Below are 17,174 nucleotides of genomic sequence, written 5' to 3' on the forward strand. Positions count from 1 at the left end.
TGCACTGTCTGAGTGCTGTAGTCTGTTATTTGTCATGGAAGGAGAAGAGGTTAAAACCCATTATCGGGTTTGCGGGTGCAAGCGCTCCACAATTTCAAACCTCAAAAAATTGCAGGGTTGGTGTGCATCTGAAATAAATCACCTATATTTAATCCAGGTGTGTGCTCTGGAGCTTTAAATTGTAAATTCATTTATTGCAATGAAAGAGCTTGTATTTATATAGCGTTAGTACCTTTCACAGCCTCTGTATCATCCTCCTCTCCACAAAGTTCTCAACAGCCAATGGAGTACTTCTGTAGTGTAGTCACTGTTGTAATGCAGGAAACGTGGCAGCCAAATGATGCACAATATTCCTCAAACAGCGATGAAATAACAACCAAATAATCTGCCTTAGTGATGTTTGAGGGATCAATGTTGGCTTGGACACTGGAATTAAAAATAAGTTCTGCTTCTCTTTAAATAGTGCCTTTTATATCAACTTGAGGCAGACAGGGCCTTGGTTCAATGTCCCGTGCTAAGACTGTTCAGCAGAACTGTGGGTTACTTGTGGGTGGCAGCAGAGTTGTGTTGGTGAATTTCCATTATTACGTTCAATTTTCTTCAAATCTTCTTGTAATGAAAACATGAGATATGCTAAATATGTTGCATTGATTTTTGCCTTATTTGAGGAGAGTGACTGTGATTGCCATTATCTGCTTTCACCTTCCCACCCAGCACCTGCCCCACTGCCCCCCCCACCCCCAAACTTTTCACAAAAAGGTTGACAATTATTTTACCCCTGCAGGTTGTAATCTGACAGCGATATTCAGACTGGATTTTTTGTCTTTTGCTTTTAGCAGAACGTCCTTGCCTTGGATGCCGAGAACTGGTATTTCGGAACTTATCCAAAATTTTGCCAGCTGTTAGCCGAGACATGACTGACTGGGTTCCTGCAACACGGGTTAAAGCTTCCCAGCTCCTGATTGTGTTGTTACTCCATGCTGAGGATCACATCACGCAGCACATGGAACTGCTGCTCAGTACCATGTATCGGTCGTGTGCAGATGAGGAGACATCTGTGGTTAAGAACGTATGTAGCTGTCTTCTGCTGTCCTGCGTGAGCAATATTTCAGTTAGCATTGATGACCATTTCATACTGGGATCTCTAAAAGGCTTTGACTCCTTTTACTATTGTATGCAACTTTGTAATAATCAGTCTCTAACTGCATGCCATACACCTGCAGAAGTTATTTCCAGTAAAATGCCCAGTGAAAAATCTTGTCATGTAAAATGAGAGAAAAATGCTTCAACTTGTTAGCAAAATTTAAGTCCATGGGATAAAAGGGGTAATAGCAGCATGGATATAAAATTGGTTGAGGCAGAGAAAACTGAAATCTGTGGTGAATAGCTATTCTTTATACTGGACTGAGGTACACGGTGGACTTCTTGAAAATTCAGTACGAGGACCAATGTTGCTTTTGATTTGCCCTATGACTTGAACTTGGGGGGGGTACAAGGCATATTTATAAAATTTGCTGACAACAGGAAACTTGGAACTGTAGTAAAATATTTAGGAAGATAATAATAGACTTCAAAAGGACATAAACAGGCCGATACATGACAGATGAAATTTGACGCAGAAAGGTGTGAGGTGACACATTTTGTTAGGAAGAATGAGGAGAGACCATACATACAAAATGGTACAGCTTATGAAGCGGGTGCAAGAGCAGAGGCACCTTGGGGGTGTTTGTGCACAAATCTTTGAAGGTGGCAGGAGAGGTTAACAAAGCAGTTAATAAAGGGATTCTGGACTTTTTAAATAGAGGCGTAGAGTACAAAGGCCAGGAAGTTATGCTAAAGCACGGTTTGTTCCCAGCTAGAGTAATGTGTCCAATTCTGAGCACCACTGTTTAGGAACAGAGAGGGTACAGAGGAGATTGACTGGAATGAATCCAAGGATGTGGGATTACAGTTGCATGGATAGACTGGAGAAGCTGGGGTCGTTTCCTTAAAGCTGAGAAGGATAAAAGGAAATATCAGAAAGGCGTTTACAATCACGAAAGGTTTAGATAAAACAAATAAGGAGAAATTGTTTTCAATGACTGTAGGATTGATAACCAGCTGGCACAGATTTAAAGTGATTGACAAAAGAGCCAGCCCCATGTACATGGGGAAAAGAGCAGGTCTCTGGGACAAAGTGGGTTGCACTTTAAAAGAGCCAGTGCATACTCAGTGTTAGATGATGACCTCCTGTGCTGTACTGTTCTATGATTTTGACCAGAGTTCAACAATTTTGCCTCAGGAGAGCATTATTAAACAAAATTTGGTGCTGAATCAGGTTTTAAAGATTATAATAAAGAAAGTTGAGAAGTGGAAAGGTTTAGGAATGGAAATGCAGAGTTTGGGACCTAGGTAGCTGAGTGCATGGCCGTCAATGGTCGGTTAATGTAGTCGGGGATTATGGTTTAGAAACAACTCGTACTTTTTTCAGAAGAATGGCTCCGCTCGATATTAACTTAACATTTTAGTTGCTGGGCGATCTGTGAATTTTCTGTTTAATTTGTGCTCTTTTTGTTTTAAAAGCTGTTCTGTTTTGTTTCATTTTGGTGCTTAATTTTTTTTACTGCGGTCTTAAAGGTTTTTTGGTGCAGAATTTTTATTTTTCCTGCAATCTAGGATGAGAGACACTTAAGTAGCAACTGTAGTGCTTTAATCCAGCACTTGTTTTGAAAATGCTGTTGCTGGTGTTGTTTACAGTGACAGGTGTTAGAAAATAAATGGTGTAACCCAGTAGCCATAAGTGCTACCAGATGTAAATGTTTTGTTTTCCAAGAGCAGTTTCCCAATCACAAGATTAAGCATTTATTTCCCAGGACTGCCTGTCACCCTGGCTACTTCAGTTCAGCACCTACCTGTTACTGGATAGAGTGGTACAGGGAAATTAGTTGTTCCAACTTATCCAGGAACAATTTCTATATGGAAAACCCTGTCATAAAACGCTTTTAACGCAAAAAAACAGAGAGGAACTCTTGTAGTTCATGGCAGATTTTCATTATGTTGCCATGTTTTACATTCACAAAGCATCTTGCTTTGCCAGGTTTGCATTCAGTTACATGCTGAACTAGCCTGCATACCATTGCTTATACTGTTCTTGGCTGTTACTGTAAACTTGCTACTTCGTGTGGTTTCAAAGGGGATGATCATGTCTAAGTTCATTGTTTACGCTTCTTTGGCAAGTACCTAACAACAAACGTTATTGAAAAGCAGTAGTGTTTCTCCTACATGTTTCATTTTTGCGGGAGGCAGTCCTCCTCCAACCTCTAAGGTAGCAAACAAGGTACATTAACGGAGATCCTATTGTACCAATCACACAGTTTATTCCAATTTATATAAATAGTGCTGTAAATAAGTGAGAAATAATCATGTTTATATATTCACTTGAAGGAGTAGCATTTTCTTTTTATACCTTTTATGTTCAGAATAAGAGCACAGAGGTACATTGCAAAACAGGTTGATAGGCAGGTTGATTGAAGGTTTTGCCGCCTTTGATTGTCAAAGCAGCAACATGCCATTTATTGTTTTACAACATGAGAAACGACCATGACTTTCATCTCCTTAAAGGTGACTTGTAATGCTTTTGAGAATTATTACACTAGTCATTGTGAGACATAATCACATCTTAAAACGCACACTTATACACACTAGAAAAATTGTGTTTGAAGGAACGGTGACCATATTGCAATTAAATGTATTTTTTTGTTGCTTAGTGTAACTAAATTGTTTTCCGGCTCAAAGTATAAACAGTTTAAATTCTACATCACTAATACCAGCCTCTACAATCAGAAATAATTGATTAGCCATGTTGATGTGTTTTTAGTCTGCAGTATCTTGCATTATATATGACATCAAGCTATAACAATCTAGTTTTAGTCCAATACTGTAGATAAGTAGGAACATGTAAATGATTTTGTGACATTTGCAGTGCAATGTTTATTTTAAGCAAATCAGATGTTTTCCTGGAATAGGCTTTGAAATAGAGAAAGTTGTTGGGATAAAGTTTCCAGTTGCTATCTTTGATTTCTTGATAATTCTGTCATTCCAGTCTGTGAAGGCAGCGGAGCTGATTGGAACTTTTGTGGACCCCGAGGTCTTTTTGAAATTGATTCTGATGGCCCTGGAGAAATCGTCCTGCACTGCTCACCTGATAGTGCTGGGCGCAGTCATTAGAGGCAGTTCAGCGCAAGTGCTACACCCACATCTGCTAAGAATTGGAGCAACCCTGGCACTTCCTGACACATGCCAGGTAACCCAAAAGGTAAATGTTAACAGAAATGAAGGTTTGTCACCTAGAAATCTTGCAGTGTAATTTTCTCAAAGTTTCATATTCTTCTTACAAAAGCAAAATATTGGCGATGCTGAATCTGAAATGTAAATGGAAAATACTGGAAATTCTCAGATCAGGCAGTGTCTGTGGAGAGAGAAGTTAAAATTGCAGGTCGGTGACCTTTCATCAGAACTGGAAAAAGTTAAGAGATGTGATGGGTTTTAAGCAAATTATAGAGGCAGGGAAAGGAGGGAGGGGAGGACAGAATAAAAGCAACTGGTATATATTCTGCTTCTCTCATTTACAGTTTCTCTAGACCCATATTTTGATTCTTTTCTAGTCCCATTATCACCCTTCTTTGCCTTGCACCATCAATCCTTTTAGCATTTAATCTCTCCTGCCTTTCACCTTATCACAGACCTTTGCAATTTGTTCTTTCCTCACCCTCTCCAACCCTTTCTCCAGCCTCAATACTTGCTTAAGACCTGTTACATCTCTAATTTTTTCCAGTTCTGATGTAAGGTCCTTGATATGAAATGTTAACTCTATCTCTCTCCATGGATGTTGTCTGACCTGCTGAGTATTATCAGTATTTCCTGTTTTCATATTCTTTATATATAGTTTCATAATTTTGTATAATAAAAACAAAAAGCGCTCTTACACATGTGGTGGTTGAAACCTAAAGCCATTCTCTGTTGTCTGTCAAACTATGTATGTACGTATGATATTGTTTCGATTATTTCTTTGGTAGGATGAAGATAGTTATTCCTTGAGTAGGAAACCTGACCTATTTATATGAGATAACGATACAATTTCATTATAACATGGGAAAAAAAAGGAGAGAATAAGAATAGAAAGTGCTGAAAATGCTCAGCAAGTATGGCAGCATTTTTTTTATTCGTTCATGGGATGTGAGCATCGCTGGCTAGTCCAGCATTTATTGCCTATCCGTAATTGCCCTTGAGAAGTTTGTGGTGAGCTGTCTTCTTGAACCAATCCATGTGGTTTAGGTACACCTACAGTGCTGTTAGGGAGGGAGTTCCAGGATTTTGACCCAGTGACAGTGAAGGAATGGCGATATATTTTCAAGTCACGATGCCATGTGACTTGGAGGGGAACTTCCAGGTGGTGGTGTTCCCATATTTGTCTGCTGCCCTTGTCCTTCAAGATGGCAGTGGTCATGGGTTTGGAAGGTGCTGTCAAAGAAACCTTGGTGAGTTCCTGCAGTGCATCTTGTAGATGGTACACACTGCTGCGACAGTGTGTTGGTGGTGGAGGGTGTGAATGTTTGTGGATGTGGTGCCAATGAAGCAGGCTGCTTTGTCCTGGATGGTGCTAAGCTTCTTTAGTATTGTTGGAGCTGCACTCATCCAGGCAGGTGGAGAGTATTCCAATACACTCCTGACTTGTGCCTTGTAGATAGTGGACAAACTTTGGGGAGTCAGGAGGTGAGTTGTTTGCCACAGGATTCCTAGCCTCTGACCTGTTCTTGTAGCCACAGTATTTATATGGCTAATCCAGTTCATTTTCTGGTCAATGGTAGCTCCCCAGGATGTTGGTAGTAGGGGATTCAGTGATGATAATGCCATTGAATGTCATGGGGTGATGGTTAGATTCTCTCTTGTTGAAGATGGTCATTGCCTGGCACTTGTGGCAAGTAACAATTGTGCCACACTTGTCAGCCCAAGCCTGGACATTGTCTAGGTCTTCCTGCATTTTAACATGGACTGCTTCAGTATCTGAAGAGTCGTGGATGGTGAACATTGTACAATCATCAGCGAACATCGCCACTTCTGACCTCGTGATGGAAGGAAGGTCATTGATGAAACAGCTGAATATGGTTGGGCCTATACACTACCCTGAGGAACTCCTGCAGTAATGACCTGGAACTGAAATGATTGACCAGTAACAACCACAATCATCTTCCTTTGTGCTAGGTATGATTCTAGCCAATGGGGAGTTTTCGCCCTGATTCCCATTGACTCCAGTTTTGCACAGACTCCTTGATGCCACACTCGGTCAAATGTTGCCATGATGTCAAGGGCAGTCACTCTTACCTCACCTTGGGAGTTCAGCTCTTTTGCCCATGTTTGAACCAAGGCTGTAGTGAGGTTAGGAGCTGAGTGACCCTGGCGGAACCCAAACTGGGCATCAGTGAGCAGGTTATTGCTAAGCAAGTGCTGCTTGATAGCACTATTGATGACCCCTTCCATCACTTTACTGGTGATCGAGAGTTGGATTTGTCTCACTTTTTGGGGACATGACACACTTGGGCAATTTTCCACATTGTTGGGTAGATGCCAGTGTTGTAGCTGCGCTGGAACAACTTGGCTGGGGGGGTGACAAATTCTGCAGCACAAGTCTTCATTACTATTGCTGGTATATTGTCAGGGCCCATAGCCTTTTCAGTATCCAGTGCCTTCAGCCGTTTTGGATGTTTTGTATAATATTTGTTTCAGGCCGCGATGGATCATCCACTCTGCACTCCTGGCTGAAGATTCTTGTGAATGCTTCAGCCTTATCTTTTGCACTGATGTGCTGGGCTCCTCCATCATTGAGATGGGGATATTTGTGGAGCCGCCTCCTCCAGTGAGTTGTTTAATTGTCCACCACCATTCACGACTGGATGTGGCATGACTGCAGAGCTCAGAGACCTGATCCTTTGGTTGTGGAATCGCTTAGCTTTGTCTATCATTTGCTGCTTATGCTGTTTGACATGCAAGAAGTCCTGGATTGTAGCTTCACCAGGTTGACACCTCATTTTTAGGTATGCCTGGTGCTGCTCCCTGCATGCCCTCCTGCACTCTTTATTGAACCAGTGTTGGTCCCCTGGCTTGGTGGTAATGGTAGAGTGGGGGTTATGCCAGGCCAGGAGGTTACAGATTGTGATTGAGTACAATTCTGCTGCTGCTGATGGCCCACAGCATCTCATGGATGCCCAGCCTTGAGTTGCTAGTTCTGTTTGAAATCTATCCCATTTAGCACAGTGGTAGTGCCACACAACACAATGGGGGGTTTCCTCAGTGTGGATATGGGACTTTGTCTCCACAAGGACTGTGCGATGGTCATTCCTACCGATATTGTCATGGACGGGTGCATCTGCGGCAGGCAGGTTGCTGAGGATTAGGTCAGGTATGTTTTTTCCTCTTGTTGCTTCCCTCACTACGTGCCGCAGACCCAGTCTAGCAGCTATGTCCTTTAGGACTTGCCCAACTCAGCCAGTAGTGATGCTACTGAGCCACTGTTGGTGATGGACATTGAAGTCCCCCACCCAGTGTACATTCTGGGCTCTTGCCACCCTTGGTGCTTCCTCCAAGTGGTGTTCAACATGGAGGAGTACCGATTCATTAGCTGAGTGGGGGGGCGCTATGTGGTAATCTACCACAACAGCACGCTACTGACTTCATCATTAAATTAGACTGCATTGAGTTTTTTTGGTCCTGCTAATTGCTTTGACCTCTGTATTTGTCTTGCATTTTCAATCATTGCTAAGTTCATAGATAATCCAATTAATAGTGAAACAGTCATATTTCCAAAACACTTCAATGCTTTTGTCAACTTTATAGTAATTATTTCTGTATTTCAAGATTTACATTAATTTTAAAAGCTTTAGCATTGAGCCCGAAGTAGTGTCATACTGGGAATTCAGCCAAACCTATAGCCTGGGTTGTTTGAAAGGTTTGTCACAAACTAAAATAACAGTGAATCAGACTATCAAAATGCTTACATAAATTATGCTGATCCCCACCTTTTGTAATTCCTTCTCAACCAGCAATGTTCGGACCACTAATCTGAGCACAAGTAATAACACAAAAAGGTTACCATGATTTGTTATCTATACATTTTAATAATTGTTTCAATAAGCTTATGAATTTGGACAACCTAATGACATTTGAACCTTCAGACTTTGAGGAATTTGGCTTGTTGCATACATCAGAAACCCATTTGCTTGCACTTCAAACAATACATGAACCTTTAGAATGGACTGTATTATAATTCATGTAAAGTACTTCAGCTGAAGATCTACATTATCTAAGCACAGTTTGGTTAAAGCACCATCATACTAACTCATCATATGAAACAAACCTGTTTTTCTTTCATTTAAGCTCTCAAATTTTAATGTGACATGAGTATGTTTATTTGATATCCATAAGCAAAGAAAAGGAAAAGCTGGGACACTGCAAGTGGTTTCTGGAAACCCTGTTTGGAACAAATTGTCATCACCTACTAACCAGGCGCTAGCTGTCAGTGAGGAGGTTGTTAGAAACTTAAAATACTGAGACCGTATTTCTGATACAAATAATGCTTTCGTGAAACACACAAAATTATTACCGAGAGATTACTTCTCATACAGTAAAATGATTCCTTATTTAGTTTATAGGATGTACCTTAACCTTTTGACCCCTGACTGCTTCACAGAATTACACATTTACTGGACCAGCCTCAAGCGGTCACATTGAAAGGATTACTACTATTACAGTAATAATGTCAGATGTCAAATGTATCTTTACTATTATAACAACTTTGTACTATTAAAATAAAGATTAACACATATTGAGCACTTAATTTCTACTTTTTCTGCCTTCCCATTTCATCCCTATTTTTGCTGTTTTAACTTGCATTTATTTTTAGTTTCCTGCCCTCCCTTGACTTTCCTGAATATATTGTCTTATGCTGAGATAGTTTTAATGGATACCCGCAGCCTCTGTGGTATTTAGCTCAAGTGGCCAATCCTCTTGTTGATCACTGAGGGCTAAGTCCAGACTTCTCTGGTTGGATGGCCACACATACTCACTTTACAGCAGCTTCTATTGCTGAGAAGAAAATTGAATTTGAAGAACATCTATTGTGCTTGTGTGGCATGACTTCCTCTAATGAAAGTGAAGGTGCTTTGTATCAAAACAGACTTTATTCCAGTGCACTTCAAGCTCCATAGATGTTCATGTGCATTAATGTCTTTTAGTTGAGATCTACATCCTCCCCCCTTTAATAGGGGTATTGCTGCACTACCATGCCATAGAATGGTTGAGGTGTGCGTTTATGCTATTCAGTCATCAGGCCATTAATGCCATAATACATCAGCATCACGTTTTCCCTTCTGCCACCTTTTGCAACCTCTTTGCCTATTGTAGCTTTCCCACTCAAGTCGCCAGATAAATGGCTCAGGCCCTGCATGCAGCCTGGCATTCCTTCCATCCAAGACTACCAATCTCATGCCGTATGGCACATGTATACCCTACTTCTCAATTAAGTATTGGCTTGTATCTCTGGCAGGCTGCTGCCAACACACACTTCTTGCACAATTCATTATGAAAAGCATCTACCCACTACTACTGTGCCTTGTCAGGATCCAGCTGTCGGCACCACATGCAGGTAGTAACTGGACACTAACATTTACAGGAAGGATAGTTGCTACTGATTACGTTTTCTAATGTAGTTTTTATCTTTTTCCCTATTTTTTCCATTGACAGCCTCTTCAAATGTGTTACATTTGGTTCACCACTTGAGTGCATTTAAAAATACTTCAGGTTGCCAATTTTATGGTTAATGCATGAAAGTGCAACAACTATCTAGGCAATGCAAGAGTCTTTGAGAAATAAAGGGAGAATTTTCCCTGCATCAAATAATTTGCATAGATTTGATCTGGATACAAATTCCTTTGACCAATTGGAGCCTGGTGTTAATAGTGGCTGTTGAAGAGAATGTATGATGATCAGCTGAACAGTAAATTGAGATTCTTTGTTGTAGAAGGAAATTCACTCCTTTCAAAGTGTTTAGTGTCTTCTCTGGAGGTATTTGCCCCTGTGTCCTTAGCCAAATTTTGCACCTGGCAGCCCAGCTGAATGAAATTGGATCCATGCCTTTGAAATCTGTTGCATTAATGACAACCTACAAGAAAAGGGTATGAGAAAATAGATTTGTGGCTTTTGTCTAAACAAGTTGGAGAGAAAATATTGTGTTTATGCAAAAGGAGCAGTGCTTTAGAACACATTGAGGTCACACATATAGGTTCTTGATCTCTCTTGTAGATTAGCAATAATCTCTTGGCAGTTTCATAAAACCAGCAATCAAATGAATGGAAATAAAGGGTTTGAACTACACAATAAAACATATGTGGGGGGGAAAAAAATGTTCCAAAGATGATGTAGAAAAGTATATCCGTCAATGTCAGTCTTATCAAAACTGTTTACCAGCTAGTAATGTTATACAAGGAAACTAGTTTGAAATTTTATCTTGCGCCTGCTGCTTCTCCTAGCAGGAAGCTGATGTATATGAAGCAGCTGATGACCTGTGGGAAGCTTGTAGGCTCTGTTCCCACCAGAGGAGTCATACCATTTTTAATGTTTAAAAAACACATGCGAGTTCATAATGTTGTAAAACATTCTCATTTAGCTTTGGAACCAAATTTGCAACACATTTCCATTAATGCCAAATAAATTCCCGTGGGGTTTTATTTATATGTACTAGTATAATCATAAGTTCAGGAGTAAAATGGATGTGAATTTCTGGCGCAAAAATATTGATTCTTTTATTTTCTTCTTTGTGATGCTGTAGGTGGAATATTTGGAACATTTGCTTGTGTGTGTGCAGATCTTAATTACTGTCTGTGGTAAGCAATGCAGTGAAATCAATCTGCCACTGCTTAAAGTGCTGGTGACCATTGCATCCTTAACATCTGACCAAGAACTGGAAAACAAGGTATTACAAAGTGCTAACCCATCCACATCAGTTAGTTGAATAAAGCTCATCTGTAACTTGGCAATTGATTTTTTTTTTAGCCAACCATTTCAAAGCCTGAATGGGTTCACTGTCTTTCTAGCTTTAATTTTAAGTACATGCTTATTTATAGCTGAAGTTCGTTCTTGCAATGTGTTTGACTTTTCTGAGTTGAAGTGGCTTTGAATGGAAGAAATGTTGACCAGGTTGAATTAAGCCCAAGTTTTTAAACCTAATACAAAGTACACTGAATTTCAGCTATGGTCCAGTTGGTAGCACTCCTGCCTCTCAGTCAGAAGGTTATGGGTTCAAGTTCTACTCCTGGACTAAACCCAAAAATCCAGTAGAGTATTGAGGGAGTGCTGCACTGTTGAAGGTGCCATCTTTGGTTGAGAAGTTCAAACTGAGGCCGCATTTGCCCTCTCAGATGGATGTAAAAGATTGCATGACACTATTTCAATGTAAAGCAGAGGAGTTATCCTTGACGTCATGGCCAATATTTCTGTCTCAATTAACATCACAAAAAAGGTTATTTGGTCGTTATCACTTTGCTGTCTGCAAACTGCTGTGTTTCCTAAATTGCAACGGTGACTGCATTTCAAAAATACTTTAACTGTAAAGAGCTCTGGGACTCTGGTCCTGAAAGACGCTTTTTTTTTCAAATTGAATAATTCAATGTTGGCCACTCATCCACAGTAGTTTGCTTCTGTGTGCATTTTCTCTCTTACTCACATCATTATTTATGCCCTATCTTTATCTTTCCCTTCTCTTATCCAATCTGACCCTATAGTTGATGGTCTTGTCAGCAAAGGTGCTTGAAAATTGCTATTGCCTGTTTTTTGATGTAAAAATCATGATTTGCTTCTGTCCCCCGCCTCTAAGTTGTGGGTTTGCTTAGATTTTGAGCTTCACTGATCTTTCCTTAGCTAGTTAAAGGACAGTCGGCATGGATTCAGGAACGACAGGTCATGTTTGACTAACCTGACAAAATTTCCAAGCGATTTCTGGTATGGTAAGAAGGATAAATGCAGTTAGTGTGTATTTGGATTTTCGGAAAACTTTTGGCAATATTCCACATTTCCAGTTAAGCAGTTATGAACAAGGTATCTCAGAAGGTTGCTGTTGAGACTTTCTGCTATTTTAATGTATATGCCTTGGTTGAGGGTATAGAAAGTAAAACTGGCAAGTTGGTATATGATGAGGCACAATTCAAAAGGATTCAGCTTTTTTATTGTTGACATTAAGTGAATGTTTTTCCAACTAAGTGTAAAACAATTAGTATGAAAGCATGGAATATAACTGGGAAGTTTGTGTTAAATTAAATAATCTTATAACAAATGAGGCCCCTCCTGTAGTGGGTAGACCTATGAAATGTGGAGGGTACAGTAGAAATGGCAAAATTGCTGGTAGATTGGGTTAGTAAGGGCTAGAGTGGAGATTTAGAGGTAGTAAAATTGCTATATAAAGGGTTTTGAGCAGACCCCATCAAAAGCATTGGTCAGATCTAATCACAGGAATTAACATTATTGTCTTTGAGAGCTGAGCATTGAAGATCCTATGGCTATCAGCAACCTAACTTCTGAGGGCAGGTCAGGCAAGTTAGACTCATTTACTTTGGAAAGGAGGATCCTTTGAGGTGAGCTAACTGAAGCTTTCAAGATTATGGAAGGAATTGGCAAAAATAACTCAGACAAATTCTTTCGTGACAAGCGGTTAGGACTCCAGAAGGAAATCAGGAGAACTTTACACCTAAGGGTGATGAAGCTACTGAATAATAAAGAAAGGAAGAACCTGCATTTGTACAGCACCTTTCACAACATCAAGATGTCCCAAAATGCTTTCCAACCAATGATGTACTTTTGATGTCACTGTTGTAATGTAAGAATAAGTTAATAGGAAAATGATATAGGAATATTAAGTGATTCAAAAGACAGTAGAATACATTTTTGGAGAGATAAGGATTTGAGGGGTATGGTGAGGAAAAGTGAGGTGAGGGGGTGCAGTTGTCTGTGACAGTGGGATAGCTTGCTTGGGCTAAATGGCATTTCCAGCTCCTAAAAATTCTAAAATTTAAAAATAAAAGATTTATGATGCTAAATTCTTTTAGGCCTCGAAAATGAAAATTCAGTCCAAGTTAAAGTTGTGCTCAGTAACAAATATAAGGAGGGAAAAGTGGTAGCTCTTAATATTTTCAATACAAGAGTAATGCAGAAGTTGTGCTGGACAGTGGATCACCATGCACCCAGAATTATCGAAATATAATGGTTTTAGTAATTCAACATATAAAGTGCTTGACTCAGACACTTAAATGTTGTATGATGTGCATATATTTTGAGGTTAAAATTCCTGAATTAGTTTTCACAAATTTCAAGGCATCTGAAGACTGAAATGGAGCAGGAGTAGCTTCCAGAATTACAGCTGTTAGTGATTTGGGATTTCAGTGATTATCTTTTGACAGCGTGTGTAAACTGTCATAATAACTAATATTTAGGCACCTTATGTGTGTGCAAATGTTTTTCTGAATGTCTTTGATTGTGAATGCCATGTGCTGCTCTGTAGTCCAATGAGTGTATTCATGTATAGTCATTGGAAACATTTCAGAGAATCAATCTAGTCTCTGATCCTGAGCAATAACTGTTGCTGCTGATTCCAAAGGCTAATTTTAAAGAAATGTAGTGAAGTGAAAGAAGTAAGAAGTGTTCAGTTTCCATTTACCTTCGTCGGGGAAAAATCCCTGTAGCTATTTTCAACTTGTTCCATTTCCTGATCTGATTGGAGAATGGACAGAATGAATCAGAGTTTTCCAATTCGAGGTGAAACACTGTTTGTGTGAGAGAGTCTGACTTTTTTTTCCTGATATATTGCTCTTTAGGGAGACACTTGAGCAGGGATAGAAAAAAAATGGTAGAAGTGCATTTAGAGATTCTCCCCTACCTTTTCTTGGGTGTTCTTGTGCTGTACACCATTTGCTGGCAGAAAGGAACAGACAGTTGACAAGCTTCAGTGTCATAACGAACCATTGAGGTAGTATGCAAGATCAGCTGAGGCACCTCCGATGCTCTTTCCTCCTCTGTGATAAAGTGGTCGGTCTCATTGTGAACCATCCCCATGTATAGACTTATGCAGAATTACAGTTTTGAACTTTTACCCTGCCACATTGTGATGCAACTCAGTGAGTACCAGTGTGCTGTGCCTAGGTGGCAATGCATTTGTTTAACTTGTGTGGAGAGAACCTTGGAAAAATACATTGGGAATAATTTTCATCTCTTTCATAATGAACTAGGGGCAGTTTGTCCCACTCTTATATATAGTACCACTTTTTCTCAAATCATTGAAAAACTATGCCCCCTTTTTGAAGTCTCACACCAAAGTGTCTATTCATGCAGGAGCCTTTAGATTGACTGTTACTCAATAGGAGGTTAGGTCTGATCTGCCTTAATTGTTTAGATGCTGAATTGTCTTTGTAGTCCTTAAAATGTGCCAACCTTTCTTTGATAACATTCTCAGAAGTGAATTTCTTTGTGTGACGTTAAGATTTGACCTCTGGAACCTGACTTTGAATCCAGCCCAGATAACTGGTACGAAAGGCTGCTGGTGTCACATGTGAAATGAACTTGGAGCAATCTCAATCAAATTTCTAATGTCCATGAAGTTCATAAATCATTCCCACTCCCCTTCCTCCTTCCTTCCCACACAGGTGGTTTTGCACTAACTGCCTTTTTCAGTCAGAAAGAAGAAAGACTTACATTTATATAGCGTCTTTCACAATCTCAGAGCATCTCAAAGTGCTTTATAGCCAGTTAGTACTTTCTGAAGTGTAGTCACTGTTGGAATGTAGGAAACACAGCAGCCAGATTGTGCATAGCAAACTCCCACAAACAGCAATGTGATGATGAAAAGACCATCTACTTTAGTGATATCAGTCAAATAAATATTGGTCAGGACACTGGGAAGAACTCCACTGCTGCTCTTTAAAATTGTGCCATGGGATCTTTTATATCCACTTGCAGTGGTGTCTCATCTGAAAGTTGTACCTCTGACAGTGTAGTACTCCGACAGTACTGCAATGGGAGTGTTGGCCTAGATTTTGTGCTCAAATCCTTGGAGTGGAATTTAAACCCACAACCTTCTGTCTCAAAGGCAAGAGTGTTACCCACTGAGCTATGTCAAAAAGGAAAGAATAGCTTATGTGGGATCAGCATGGAAAATGCCCCCTGGCACAGTGAGGGAGGGGTGCTGGCTTACAATCTCTTAAGTAGAATTTAAGAAATGTGCCTATATCACAGGATGTATTAGTCCTGTAAAAACGTGAGCAAATCAAAGGTTTGGAAAAAGCTGAGAATCTCAGGACTTTGGGAGCACAATTAATACATTGTTACCCAGAGTTCGAATCCAGCCCGTAATGATGAGATGGGAGTCTGTTCTCTGTACCCACTGTAAGGGGTCATATGTGAAATAGTTTTGGGCAGTCTCCATCCGTTTCCTAATGGGAACACGGCCATAGCACGAAATTTTCCGTAATTAGGCAGAAGTTGACAATCTGTCTCTGAAAAGCTGAGAGAACGGATGGTGTGGGAAATGGAAGCATTACACGTTGGTGCAAGTAGCAGGTGATCATTATGAGACTTGGAGTTAAGGCGCATGACTAAAAAAGAACTGAGGGAGTTTTATGCTTCATGTATGGTATCTGTCACAGGAGTATTTCATGCTGAAAAAAATACAATTTCAGTGTAGATACTGTACCTTAATGAGCACAAATTCCTCCTTGCATAGATTTTAATTTTAACATTTCACGTTTTAATGTGGGTTTAATGTACAGTAAAACCTTTCCAGATCTGTTCAATGTGAATGTGTTAATCCATTTATTGAATGGAACTATGGTCCTTTACTGTCAACTGGAGTGGTATGCAATGGAGATGGGCATAGGCTAGTGATTTCTGCTTACACTGGATGCAATGCATCTGGGAAAATGCATAACATAGAATCATAAAGCACAGAGGGAAATCATTCGGCCCATCATGTGTGTGCTGTCCCTTTGAAAGAACAAACACACCTGACCTCTTTCCCCATAGCTCTACATTTTTTTTAACATGTATATATCCAGTTCCCTTTTGAAAGTTATTATTAATCTGCTTCCACTGCCCTTTCAGACAATCCATTCCATATACAAGTCAAATATATATGCAGGATTCATTGTGATTTTCTTCCCCAGTGGACTTTATTAGTTTGTGTGGATAAACTGTAGCAGGCTTAAGATAAAAACAAAAAGCTAAAAGCTACTGCGGATGCTGGAAATCCAAAACAAAATAAAAACAGAATTACCTGGAAAAACTCAGCAAGTCTGGCAGCATCGGCGGAGAAGAAATCAGTCTGATTTCTTCTCCGCCGATGCTGCCAGACTTGCTGAGTTTTTCCAGGTAATTCTGTTTTTATTTTGTAGCAGGCTTAAGTTTGTTTTAGCTGCCTCCTTCACTGTGGTGCATCCCAACAACAGTTTGGTATGATGCAGGATTGGATCTCCATTCAAACTTCCTCCTTTTGTATTTGTCTGCTGACTTGTGTAACTATCAAACGAAGGAGTTTTGTGATCATTCGGTCGAGCACTGAAACCTGATGCACCCAGTTTGTTTGCTGTTAACAGATATCAGATATTATGGACAAATTGGGTCTGCACTGATAAGCCTACCATAAACTGTTTACAATTTTGTAGCGAATTGTTTATGCCATTATAGTGAGCTGCTGTTCTTTAACACATTAGAAAATGAAACCTGTGAATTGGTTGCAGGTAGAGAAGACCTTGGCTTCCCTTGCTGCAGCACAGAACTTGAATAACTTTTTGGATCTGTACAGACAGCATATAAGTCAGCTGATTGGATGGGTGGCTGACACGCAGCACCAGTGGACCACTTACTCTGTGCAGCATCTGCAGTTCAAAACTATTATTATTCAATCAGGTAAGGAAAATAAATTGTCCCTCAGTCAAATTTTACATCGCCGACATCTTGTAGCTATCTTTTTTATATGTTTTGAATGTGAATTATTTTCTGCATACTTGAAAAGTCATGGTAAATTTCAGAATATCAAGCCCTATCCCTATATATAGCACTATGCAGTGGAACATAAATAGGAGCTGGCCATTGGACCCTTTGAGCCT

General features: G+C 39.9%; 1 protein-coding gene across 2 annotated transcripts in view; it reads left to right on the forward strand.

Moving 5' to 3' along the window:
• Positions 1-17,174, forward strand: part of dnaaf5 (dynein axonemal assembly factor 5) — a 103,483-nt gene that overhangs the window by 49,939 nt on the left and 36,370 nt on the right. The window contains exons 5-8 of one of the 2 annotated variants that reach the window (XM_078558885.1): positions 837-1,069; positions 4,082-4,294; positions 10,859-11,002; positions 16,806-16,974. In XM_078558885.1, coding sequence (XP_078415011.1) covers positions 837-1,069; positions 4,082-4,294; positions 10,859-11,002; positions 16,806-16,974 — 759 coding nt within the window. The remainder of the gene's footprint in view (positions 1-836; positions 1,070-4,081; positions 4,295-10,858; positions 11,003-16,805; positions 16,975-17,174) is intronic. The other variant, XM_078558886.1, reaches the window with a different exon arrangement.

The sequence above is a fragment of the Cetorhinus maximus genome, chromosome 15 (genome assembly GCF_964194155.1).
Source record: "Cetorhinus maximus chromosome 15, sCetMax3.hap1.1, whole genome shotgun sequence".
NCBI lineage: Eukaryota > Metazoa > Chordata > Chondrichthyes > Lamniformes > Cetorhinidae > Cetorhinus > Cetorhinus maximus.